This window comes from Oncorhynchus gorbuscha, linkage group LG08 (genome assembly GCF_021184085.1).
Source record: "Oncorhynchus gorbuscha isolate QuinsamMale2020 ecotype Even-year linkage group LG08, OgorEven_v1.0, whole genome shotgun sequence".
Classification (NCBI taxonomy): Eukaryota; Metazoa; Chordata; class Actinopteri; order Salmoniformes; family Salmonidae; genus Oncorhynchus; species Oncorhynchus gorbuscha.
This window is the reverse complement of record NC_060180.1, coordinates 9,304,820-9,317,293: the sequence shown is the minus strand read 5'-3', so window position 1 is coordinate 9,317,293 and position 12,474 is coordinate 9,304,820. Positions and strand designations below refer to the sequence as shown.

Here is a 12,474-nt window from a genome sequence, read left to right as displayed (position 1 = left end):
GGAGGAGAGAGAGAGGTGGATAAAACAGAAGATGGAGGAGAGATAGAGAGAGAGGTGGATAAAACAGAAGATGGAGGAGAGAGAGAGGTGGATAAAACAGAAGATGGAGGAGAGGTAGAGAGAGAGGTGGATAAAACAGAAGATGGAGGAGAGGTAGAGAGAGAGGTGGATAAAACAGAAGATGGAGGAGAATGGAGGATAAAACAGAAGATGGAGGAGAGATAGATAGAGAGGTGGATAAAATAGAAGATGGAGAGAGGTAGAGAGAGAGGTGGATAAAACAGAAGATGGAGGAGAGAGAGAGGTGGATAAAACAGAAGATGGAGGAGAGAGAGAGGGAGAGGTGGATAAAATAGAAGATGGAGGAGAGGTAGAGGTGGATAAAACAGAAGATGGAGAGAGAGAGAGGAGGATAAAACAGAAGATGGAGGAGAGAGAGAGGGAGAGGTGGATAAAACAGAAGATGGAGGAGAGAGAGAGGTGGATAAAACAGAAGATGGAGGAGAGATAGAGAGAGAGGTGGATAAAACAGAAGATGGAGGAGAGGTAGAGAGAGAGGTGGATAAAACAGAAGATGGAGGAGAGAGAGAGGTGGATAAAACAGAAGATGGAGGAGAGATAGAGAGAGAGGTGGATAAAACAGAAGAGGAGAGAGAGGTGGATAAAACAGAAGATGGAGGAGAGGTAGATAGAGAGGTGGATAAAACAGAAGATGGAGGAAGAGAGAGGTGGATAAAACAGAAGATGGAGGAGAGGTAGAAGAGGTGGATAAAACAGAAGATGGAGGAAGAGAGAGGTGGATAAAACAGAAGATCATTGGATAAAACTTTAGAGATGTCGATAACACAGAAGATGGAGGAGAGAGAGAGAGGTGGATAAAACAGAAGATGGAGGAGAGAAGGGAGAGAGGTGGATAAAACAGAAGATGGAGGATAGGTAGAGAGAGGTGGATAAAACAGAAGATGGAGGAGAGGTAGAGAGAGAGGTGGATAAAACAGAAGATGGAGGAGAGGTAGAGAGAGAGGTGGATAAAACAGAAGATGGAGGAGAGGTAGCGAGAGAGAGGTGGATAAAACATAATATGAGAAAGAGAGAATGTGGAAAATGACCCGGAAAGGATAGAGTGAAGAGGGAGAGAACAAGAGCACAGAGATCCGCGTTTGGAGATGCGTTGCTTCAATCACAACTGTTCATTTGCTAGCCAGCCTGATCTTCTCAGGGCAGATAGCATGGTGCTTGTTTCTAATAAAGCTCACAGCAGTCAATTAAAAGATGTATGTCTCATACCATAACTGGAGATGGTACTACACTCTTAGAAAAAAGGGTTCCAAAAGGGTTCTTCGGCTGTCCCCATAGGAGAACCTTTTTTGGTTCCAGGTAGAACTCTTGGGTTCCATGTAGGAACCTCTGTGGAAAGGGTTCTACATGGAACTAAAAAGGGTTCTACCTGAAACCAAAGGGTTTTTTCAAAAGGTTTTCCTATGGGGACTGCCATACGAACCCTTTTAGGTTCTAGACAGCAACTTTTTTTTTCTAAGAGTGTAAGCAAAACAACTACAAATATGATTATCCATTGCTACTCTTTGTGAGGATATTCCATGTACATATTTATTGTAAACTGAGGGCTCTTCAGTAAGTTGAGAGTTGTATCTGTGTGTGAATGTGAGTGTGGGTACACTAGGAGACAGCCCTTCCAGAGGGGAATGACAGACCAGATTACTGCTTTTGACCCAATGAAAACAATATGTTCCAGTCCCTCTAACACCACTTTCTCATTCTGCTGCTAGGATATCTGAGAGCACCTACTTACTCCTCCACTTTTAACAACAACCATATAAACGTACATGTTGAAGAACAGGGGTTCCCAACCTAGGGGTCGCCCCCCTGTGGGGGGACCGTCCTTGATTGTTTCATTGTATTTAACTCTGCAATGCTTTGGTCTAGAAACAATCAGTCAAATGCAGAGGAAGAGGCAACTCTGATGAACATTGGTTTGTCTCAATGACATTCAGAAACTGACCTATGACCTTCTAAAGTAAAACAAATTGGACAGTCAAATGTCAAAAAGAGATGGGAACCCCTGTTGTAGAACTTGAAAATAGACTGCTGCTGGCTGCATTGGGTAAGGGTAACCCATCCCAAGATTGATAGCTCAGTTTTTTTTTTTTTAAGGTTTTGCATGGACTGACTGCGCAGACTGTGTTGTTATTCTGAAGCTCACCTTGATGTGCTTTACCCCACAGCTCACCAGCCGGTTCTGCTGAAAGGGATCCCAGGATATATCGAAGATCTGAAAGACAGCCAAGCCAATAACAACACAAACATTTCCTCTCAATCACACAGAAAGTCAAGACATAAAACAGATTGTATTCTCACATACACACTTAATCAATACACACCACACATACGAAAATGCAAACATGTGCACAGCACACTTAACAGCCTACCCTGTCTGAATGTCCTGTCGCAGTGGCCAGAATCTTTCCTTTCTTCCAGTCCCAAACACACACTGTATTTTTGCCATCCAGCCCCACAGAGGCCAGCCGCTGAAAAGGAGAGAAAGGGGGACCGCTTCATTAATTCTTCCAGTCCCAAACACACACTGTATTTTTGCCATCCAGCCCCACAGAGGCCAGCCGCTGAAAAGGAGAGAAAGGGGGACCGCTTCATTAATTCTTCCAGTCTGTCATGTTTGTCATTTATTAATGATTCGTTTCCCTCTGCTGGTCTGATTACGCTCTCTCGCTCTCTCTTCTCTCTATCGTTCCGTTTTTGTTCCTATTCCCCTAATCATCATTTAGTCTTCCCACACCCCCGATCCTTTCCCAGAGTCCCTATTTCTTCCTTTGTGTTCCGTTCCGGTCCTGTCGGTTCCTTGTTTAGAATTCACCCATCGCCCTGTCCTGCGTGTTTTTGCCTTCATCAGATGCTGCGTGTGAGCATGTGCGACCTGCAGTCTGTGGCCGCTTCTCCTGTTATTCCCCTCTACAGACTAGAGGATTTCTGTTATTCCCTGTTTGGACATTTCCTGTTAAGGATTCAGGATTTATCGTTTTCTGTTTGGACTTGAATAAACTCTGTTTCTGTTAAGTCGCTTTTGGGTCCTCTTTCACCAGCATGACACACACTGTATTTTTGCCTTCCAGCCCCACAGAGGCCAGCCGCTGAAAAGGAGAGAAAGGGGGACCGCTTCATTAATTCTTCCAGTCCCAAACACACACTGTATTTTTGCCATCCAGCCCCACAGAGGCCAGCTGCTGAAAAGGAGAGAAAGGGGGACCTATTCATTAATCTGCAAAAGAAAGGAGGGAGGCTGTTTCTATTCAATGGAGAAAGCTTAAGAAATATTCATGAATATACTGTAAATGGAGGATTTTATTCTTTATATTTTCATAATCAATTAATGTACAGTACCAGTCAAACGTTTGGACACACCTTCTCAGTCAAGGGTTTTTCTTTATTTTTAATATTTTCTACATTCTAGAATAATAATGAAGACATTAAAACAATGAAATAAGACATATGGAATCATGTCGTAACCAAAAAAAGTGTTATATTTTATATTTGAGATTCTTCAAAGTAGCCACCCTTTGCATTTCAATTAACAGGTGTGCCTTGTTAAAAGTGCATTTGTGGAATTTGTTAATGCATTTGAGCCAATAAGTTGTGTTGTGACAAGGTAGGGGGGTATATAGAATATAGCCCTATTTGATAAAAGACCAAGTCCATATTATGGCAAGAACAGCTCAAATAAGCAAAGAGAAATGACAGTCCATCATTACTTTAAGACATGAAGGTCAGTCAATGTGGAACATTTCAAGAAGTTTGAACATTTCTTCAAGTGCAGTCACAAAAACTATCAAGAGCTATGACAAAATGGCTCTTATGAGGACCGCTACAGAAAAGGAAGACCCACAGTTACCTCTGCTGCAGAGGAGTTAACTGCACCGAAGATTGCAGCCCAAATAAATGCTTCAACAGAGTTCAAGTAACAGACACATCTCAACATCAACTGTTCAGAGAAGACTGTGAATCAGGCCTTCATGATCGAATTGCTGCAAAGGAACCACTAGTAAAGGACACCAATAATAAGAAGAGACTTGCTTGGGCCAAGAAACACGAGCAATGGACTTTAGACCGGTGGAAATCTGTCCTTTGGTTTGATGAGTCCAAATTTGACATCTTCGGTTCCAACAGCCGTGTCTTTGTGAGACGCAGAGTAGGTGAACGGATGATCTCAGCATGTGTGGTTCCCACCATGAAGCATGGAGGAGGAGGTGTGATGGTGTTTTGCTGGTGACACTGTCAGTGATTTATTTAGAATTCAAGGAACACTTAACCAGCAGGCTCCCACAGCATTCTGCAGCAATACGTCATCCCATCTAGTTTGTGCTTTGTGGGAATATCATTTGTTTGTCAACAGAACAACGACCTAAAACAACCATTCAGGCTGTGTAAGGGCTATTTCACCAATAAGGAGAGTTGTGCATTAAATGACTTGGCCTCCACAATCACACAACCTTAACCCAATTGAGATGGTTTGGGATGAGTTGGACCGCAGACTGAAGGACCATATTGAGATGGTTTGGGATGAGTTGGACCGCAGAGTGAAGGAAAAGCAGCCAACAAGTGCTCAGCATATGTGGGAACTCCTTCAAGACTGTTGGAAAAGCATTCCTCATGAAGCTGGTTGAGAGAATGCCAAGATTGTGAAAAGCTGTCATCAAGGGTGGCTACTTTGAAGAACCTCAAATATAAAATATATTTGGATTTGTTTAAAACTTTTTTGGTTACTACATGATTCCACATTTGTTATTTTATAGTTTTGATACGTTGATCAACGAGATTTCATCCTATTTTCACCCACTCAAAAAGACAGCCAGAAGTTTGTTGAATTGCCAATGTGTTATCACTACGCTTTCAACCATCTAAAAGCACGACCAAATTCCAAATGAAAATCAATGTCTGATATTTTGTTTATTTATACAACAACTGCATGTGTTATCACTGTGCTTCAATTTATAGCACAACCACATGACATGGATTGCAGTTGAGATTACATTAAATGTACATGGTGCAAGTGATCAATGCTGTTCAAGATTCTGAGCAGACTATTACAGCAATTGTGAAGATCTCCACAGACCTGCGATGACCTATGCATGCTATCTGGAACATGCTTTATGTGATTATATAAGACTTATAGTCACAGTAACCTCAACATGTGGCCATGGATGTTACTCACTACATTAAGATAGCCTTTAGACTATTTACTATATTACGAAAGTAATATTGAGTTGTGTTTGGTTGACATTACGAACAAATATCAACATTTAAAAGAGATGTGTGTACTGTTTGGATACTTAGAGCTAAGCCACTGGCTTAATCTTATTATTTTATTTATTTAACAAAAAGTGTTTGGTTATAATGGAGACGTGAATCCAACATATCCTTTCTTAACTTGTTGAGAAGTTAATAGGCAATTTACCGTATTGTGAAAGTGATATTGAATTGTGTTTGGTTGTCAATGCTATCAAATAACAACATTTGAAGGATCTTTTTTCTGCTTGGATAGCTCCATCTGTGCCACTGAGTCTGGCTTTAATTCCAGTTGGTCTACAAATGAATCATTTATATTTTGGATTCGGATCTTGATTTCAACCAAAAATCTAAGTTAAAGAATAGGACTAATTCAAACTTTAAATGCACTTTACAGTTTGATTTGATTTAATCCTATTCTTTAACTTAGATTGTTGGTTGAGATGGAGACATGAATCCAACATATAAATTATTAACTTATTAACTGAAATCAACCAGAACTTGAACCCCTAGGCCTATATGTGTCTATGTTTAGTTGAATAGAAACCCTAGGCCTATATGTGTCTATGTTTAGTTGAATAGAAACCCTAGGCTTATATGTGTCTATGTTTAGTTGAATAGAAACCCTAGGCCTATATGTGTCTATGTTTAGTTGAATAGAAACCCTAGGCTTATATGTGTCTATGTTTAGTTGAATAGAAACCCTAGGCCTATATGTGTCTATGTTTAGTTGAATTGAAACCCTAGGCCTATATGTGTCTATGTTTAGTTGAATTGAAACCCTAGGCCTATATGTGTCTATGTTTAGTTGAATTGAAACCCTAGGCCTATATGTGTCTATGTTTAGTTGAATTGAAACCCTAGGCCTATATGTGTCTATGTTTAGTTGAATTGAAACCCTAGGCCTATATGTGTCTATGTTTAGTTGAATTGAAACCCTAGGCTTATATGTGTCTATGTTTAGTTGAATTGAAACCCTAGGCCTATATGTGTCTATGTTTAGTTGAATTGAAACCCTAGGCCTATATGTGTCTATGTTTAGTTGAATTGAAACCCTAGGCTTATATGTGTATATGTTTAGTTGAATTGAAACCCTAGGCTTATATGTGTCTATGTTTAGTTTAGTTGAATTGAAACCTAGGCTTATATGTGTCTATGTTTAGTTGAATAGAAACCCTAGGCTTATATGTGTCTATGTTTAGTTGAATTGAAACCCTAGGAGTATATGTGTCTATGTTTAGTTGAATTGAAACCCTAGGCTTATATGTGTCTATGTTTAGTTGAATTGAAACCCTAGGCTTATATGTGTCTATGTTTAGTTGAATTGAAACCCTAGGCATATATGTGTCTATGTTTAGTTGAATTGAAACCCTAGGCTTATATGTGTCTATGTTTAGTTGAATTGAAACCCTAGGCATATATGTGTCTATGTTTAGTTGAATTGAAACCCTAGGCTTATATGTGTCTATGTTTAGTTGAATTGAAACCCTAGGCATATATGTGTCTATGTTTAGTTGAATTGAAACCCTAGGAGTATATGTGTCTATGTTTAGTTGAATTGAAACCCTAGGCATATATGTGTCTATGTTTAGTTGAATTGAAACCCTAGGAGTATATGTGTCTATGTTTAGTTGAATTGAAACCCTAGGCATATATGTGTCTATGTTTAGTTGAATTGAAACCCTAGGCATATATGTGTCTATGTTTAGTTGAATAGAAACCCGAGGCTTATATGTGTCTATGTTTAGTTGAATTGAAACCCTAGGCATATATGTGTCTATGTTTAGTTGAATAGAAACCCGAGGCTTATATGTGTCTATGTTTAGTTGAATAGAAACCCTAGGCTTATATGTGTATATGTTTAGTTGAATAGAAACCCTAGGCTTATATGTGTCTATGTTTAGTTGAATAGAAACCCTAGGCTTATATGTGTCTATGTTTAGTTGAATAGAAACCCTAGGCTTATATGTGTCTATGTTTAGTTGAATTGAAACCCTAGGCTTATATGTCTCTATGTTTAGTTGAATTGAAACCCTAGGCCTATATGTGTCTATGTTTAGTTGAATTGAAACTATAGGAGTATATGTGTCTATGTTTAGTTGAATTGAAACCCTAGGAGTATATGTGTCTATGTTTAGTTGAATTGAAACCCTAGGCCTATATGTGTCTATGTTTAGTTGAATTGAAACCCTAGGAGTATATGTGTCTATGTTTAGTTGAATTGAAACCCTAGGCCTATATGTGTCTATGTTTAGTTGAATTGAAACTCTAGGCCTATATGTGTCTATGTTTAGTTGAATTGAAACCCTAGGAGTATATGTGTCTATGTTTAGTTGAATTGAAACCCTAGGCCTATATGTGTCTATGTTTAGTTGAATTGAAACTATAGGAGTATATGTGTCTATGTTTAGTTGAATTGAAACCCTAGGCCTATATGTGTCTATGTTTAGTTGAATTGAAACCCTAGGCTTATATGTGTCTATGTTTAGTTGAATTGAAACCCTAGGCCTATATGTGTCTATGTTTAGTTGAATTGAAACCCTAGGCCTATATGTGTCTATGTTTAGTTGAATTGAAACTATAGGAGTATATGTGTCTATGTTTAGTTGAATTGAAACCCTAGGAGTATATGTGTCTATGTTTAGTTGAATTGAAACTATAGGAGTATATGTGTCTATGTTTAGTTGAATTGAAACCCTAGGCCTATATGTGTCTATGTTTAGTTGAATTGAAACCCTAGGCCTATATGTGTCTATGTTTAGTTGAATAGAAACCCTAGGCCTATATGTGTCTATGTTTAGTTGAATTGAAACCCTAGGCCTATATGTGTCTATGTTTAGTTGAATTGAAACCCTATGAGTATATGTGTCTATGTTTAGTTGAATTGAAACCCTAGGCCTATATGTGTCTATGTTTAGTTGAATAGAAACCCTAGGCCTATATGTGTCTATGTTTAGTTGAATTGAAACCCTATGAGTATATGTGTCTATGTTAAGTTGAATTGAAACCCTAGGAGTATATGTGTCTATGTTTAGTTGAATAGAAACCCTAGGCCTATATGTGTCTATGTTTAGTTGAATTGAAACCCTAGGCCTATATGTCTCTATGTTTAGTTGAATTGAAACCCTAGGCTTATATGTGTCTATGTTTAGTTGAATAGAAACCCTAGGCCTATATGTGTCTATGTTTATTTTTATTTTAACTAGGCAATTTTTATTTAACTAGGCAAGTCAGTTAAGAACAAATTATTTTTTTCAATGACGTTGTCCTGTTGGAAGGTGAACATTCGCCCCAGTCTGAGGTCCTGAGCACTCTGGAGCACAGAGCTCCTGATTAGTCTCCCAGTTCCTGCTGCTGAAAAACAACCCCACAGCATGATGCTGCCACCACCATGCTTCACTGTTGGGATGGTGCCAGATTTCCTCAAGAACGTGACGCTTGGCATTCAGGCCAAAGAGTTCAATATTGGTTTCATCAGACCAGAGAATCTTGTTTCTCATGGTCAGAGTCTTTAGCTGCATTTTGGTAAACTCCAAGTGGACTGTCATGTGCCTTTTACTGAGGAGTAGCTTCTGTCTGGCCACTCTACCATAAAGGCCTGATTGGTGGAGTGCTGCAGAGATGGTTGTTCTTTTGGAAGGTTCTCCCATCTCCACAGGGGAACTCTGGAGCTCTGTCAGAGTGACCATCAGGTTCTTGGTCACCTCCCTGACCAAGGCCCTTCTCCCCTGATTGCTCAGTTTGGCTGGTCGGCCAGCTCTAGGAAGAGTCTTGGTGGTTCCAAACGTCTTCCATTTAAGAATGATGGAGGCCACTGTGTTCTTGGGGACCTTCAATTCTGCAAACATTTTATGGTACCCTTCCACAGATCTGTGCCCCGACACAATCCTGTCTTGGAGCTCTACGGACAAATCATTCAACCTCATGGCTTGGTTCTTGCTCTGACATGCACTGTCAACTGTGGGACCTTACATAGACAGGTGTGTGCCTTTCCAAATCATGTCTAATCAATTGAATTTAACACAGGTGGATTCCAATCAAGTTGTAGAAACATCTCAAGTATGATCAATGGAAGAAGGATGCACCTGAGGTCAACTTTGAGTCTCATAGCAAAGGGTCTGAATACTTAAATAAGGTATTTATGTTTGTTTTTTTAAATACATTTGCAAAAATGTATAAAAAGCTGTTCACTTTGTTGTTATAGGGTATTGTGAGTAGATTGATTCGGGGGAAAAATTATTGAATCCATTTTAGAAGAAGGCTGTAACATAACAAAATGTGGAAAAATGGAAGGTGTCTGAGTACTTGCACTGTACATGCCTTATAGAGTGTGGATCAGTTTGTGCCCAATGGGAGAGGAAATATGACATCATTTTCCCCATGTGACAGCTGCAGAGACACAGTTCACAGGCAGCATAGCAATTTGCAGCTAATAGAGTAAGACCTTGAACAGCACTACTAAAAACATTGGCTGTATTTTATCACGCTCACCGTAGAAAGGAATGCAAATTGTTTCCAATTAGTCTGGCGGAAATGACCATTTAGGAAGTTAATTGTTAATTACCCATCTTATGAGACAAAGGAGCAAGGCATTTAGGAACATTTCTGCCAACTGTCTCCCTGCACACAACATTTTACAGGGATTTGTGGGATGACAAAGAAATATGACTAGATAAAAACATTTATTGGACTTAAATGTCAGGGATATTTCAGATGTGGTGCTCCAATATAAGGCATTTCTACAAATTGTATAAAAGAGAGTAGATGAATGCCAAATGTAGGTTGACCTAAAGTGCTTAACTGAATGGCAGTGAAAGGTAATGGGTGTCCATGAATCAAAACATTTCAGTGGGAGAGAATATGTTCTCGTTTCCTTAGGAAAACCTGTTCTGTCATTTTTGTGGTTTGCCACAACCATTCATCCACAAATTCATTTAAATCCCAACCCAAAAAGACATCCATCTGCCTTATATTACACCCAGAGTTGTTTACTCGCTGTGCACACAGGGGTTCCAAGAAAACAGCCATCTAATGCATTTTAGAAAGGAGCTATATGATAACAAGGCCAAAATGTCTTTATGATTGACCAAGGGTCTGAGGTAACTTTGCTTGCTGCCCCTCCCTGGTCCAGATACTCGGTAGCATTAGGGTTGGTGAGGAGAGCCAGGGCTAATGCTACTGAGTATCTGGAAGAAGAGAGGAGAGAGGAGAGAGGGGGGGTGAGGAGAGCCAGGGCTAATGCTACTGAGTATCTGGAAGAAGAGAGGAGAGAGAGAGAGAGAGGGGGGTGAGGAGAGCCAGGGCTAATGCTACTGAGTATCTGGAAGAAGAGAGGAGAGAAGAGAGAGAGGGAGGGGGGTTGGTGAGGAGAGCCAGGGCTAATGCTACTGAGTATCTGGAAGAAGAGAGGAGAGAAGAGAGAGAGGGAGGGAGGGGGGGGTTGGTGAGGAGAGCCAGGGCTAATGCTACTGAGTATCTGGAAGAAGAGAGGAGAGAGGAGAGAGAGGGGGTGGTGAGGAGAGCCAGGGTTAATGCAGCCGACTTTCATCACAAACCCCCCCTCTCTCTCTCTCTCTCTCTCTCTCTCTCTCTCTCTCTCTCTCTCTCTCTCTCTCTCTCTCTCTCTCTCTCTCTCTCTCTCTCTCTCTCTCTCCCCTCCTCCCTCCCGATACTCGGCTGCATTAGCCCTGGCTCTCCTCACCAAGCTATCCCCTCCCTCGCTCCAGACACCCAATTACTTAAGGGAGCAGCGAGACACATTCTTCCCCCACCGCAGCCTCCTCTGACGTGACATTGCATTTGTCAACTCTAAAACCACAATGAAGGCAACGACAACAGCAACCATCCCTTCCCTCTGTCACCTCCATGGATCCCCTCCCTCTGTCCCCTCCATGGATCCCCTCACTCCGTCCCCTCCATGGATCCCCTCCCTCTGTCCCCTCCATGGATCCCCTCACTCCGTCCCCTTCCTCTGTCCCCTCCATGGATCCCCTCACTCCGTCCCCTCCCTCTGTCCCCTCCATGGATCCCCTCCCTCTGTCCCCTCCATGGATCCCCTCACTCCGTCCCCTCCCTCTGTCCCCTCCATGGATCCCCTCACTCCGTCCCCTCCCTCTGTCCACTCCATGGATCCCCTGACTCCGTCCCCTCCATGGATCCCCTCACTCCGTCCCCTCCCTCTGTCCCCTCCATGGATCCCCTCCCACTGTCCCCTCCATGGATCCCCTGACTCCGTCCCCTCCCTCTGTCCCCTCCATGGATCCCCTCCCTCTGTCCCCTCCATGGATCCCCTCACTCCGTCCCCTCCCTCTGTCCCCTCCATGGATCCCCTCCCTCTGTCCCCTCCATGGATCCCCTCACTCCGTCCCCTCCTCTGTCCCCTCCATGGATCCCCTCACTCCGTCCCCTCCCTCTGTCCCCTCCATGGATCCCCTCACTCCGTCCCCTCCCTCTGTCCCCTCCATGGATCCCCTCACTCCGTCCCCTCCCTCTGTCCCCTCCATGGATCCCCCACTCCGTCCCCCTCCCTCTGTCCCCTCCATGGATCCCCTGACCCTCCCCTCCCTCTGTCCCCTCCATGGATCCCCTGACTCCGTCCCTCCATGGATCCCCTCACTCCGTCCCCTCCCTCTGTCCCCTCCATGGATCCCCTCCCACTGTCCCCTCCATGGATCCCCTGACTCCGTCCCCTCCCTCTGTCCCCTCCATGGATCCCCTCCCTCTGTCCCCTCCATGGATCCCCTCACTCCGTCCCCTCCATGGATCCCCTCACTCCGTCCCCTCCCTCTGTCCCCTCCATGGATCCCCTGACTCCGTCCCCTCCCTCTGTCCCCTCCATGGATCCCCTGACTCCGTCCCCTCCATGGATCCCCTCACTCCGTCCCCTCCCTCTGTCCCCTCCATGGATCCCCTCCCACTGTCCCCTCCATGGATCCCCTGACTCCGTCCCCTCCCTCTGTCCCCTCCATGGATCCCCTCCCTCTGTCCCCTCCATGGATCCCCTCACTCCGTCCCTCCATGGATCCCCTCACTCCGTCCCCTCCCTCTGTCCCCTCCATGGATCCCCTCCCTCTGTCCCCTCCATGGATCCCCTCACTCCGTCCCCTCCCTCTGTCCCCTCCATGGATCCCCTCCCTCCGTCCCCTCCCTCCATCCCTT

The 12,474-nt window shown here is 43.0% G+C and overlaps 1 protein-coding gene across 5 annotated transcripts in view; it reads right to left on the bottom strand.

Moving 5' to 3' along the window:
• LOC124041170 (echinoderm microtubule-associated protein-like 6) overlaps nucleotides 1–12,474 on the bottom strand; it is a 112,550-nt gene that overhangs the window by 75,690 nt on the left and 24,386 nt on the right. For all 5 annotated transcript variants that reach the window (XM_046358422.1, XM_046358421.1, XM_046358423.1 and 2 more), the window contains 2 exons: nucleotides 2,448–2,546; nucleotides 2,222–2,290 (listed from right to left, as the gene is read on the bottom strand). In XM_046358422.1, the coding sequence (XP_046214378.1) occupies nucleotides 2,222–2,290; nucleotides 2,448–2,546 (168 nt within the window). The remainder of the gene's footprint in view (nucleotides 1–2,221; nucleotides 2,291–2,447; nucleotides 2,547–12,474) is intronic.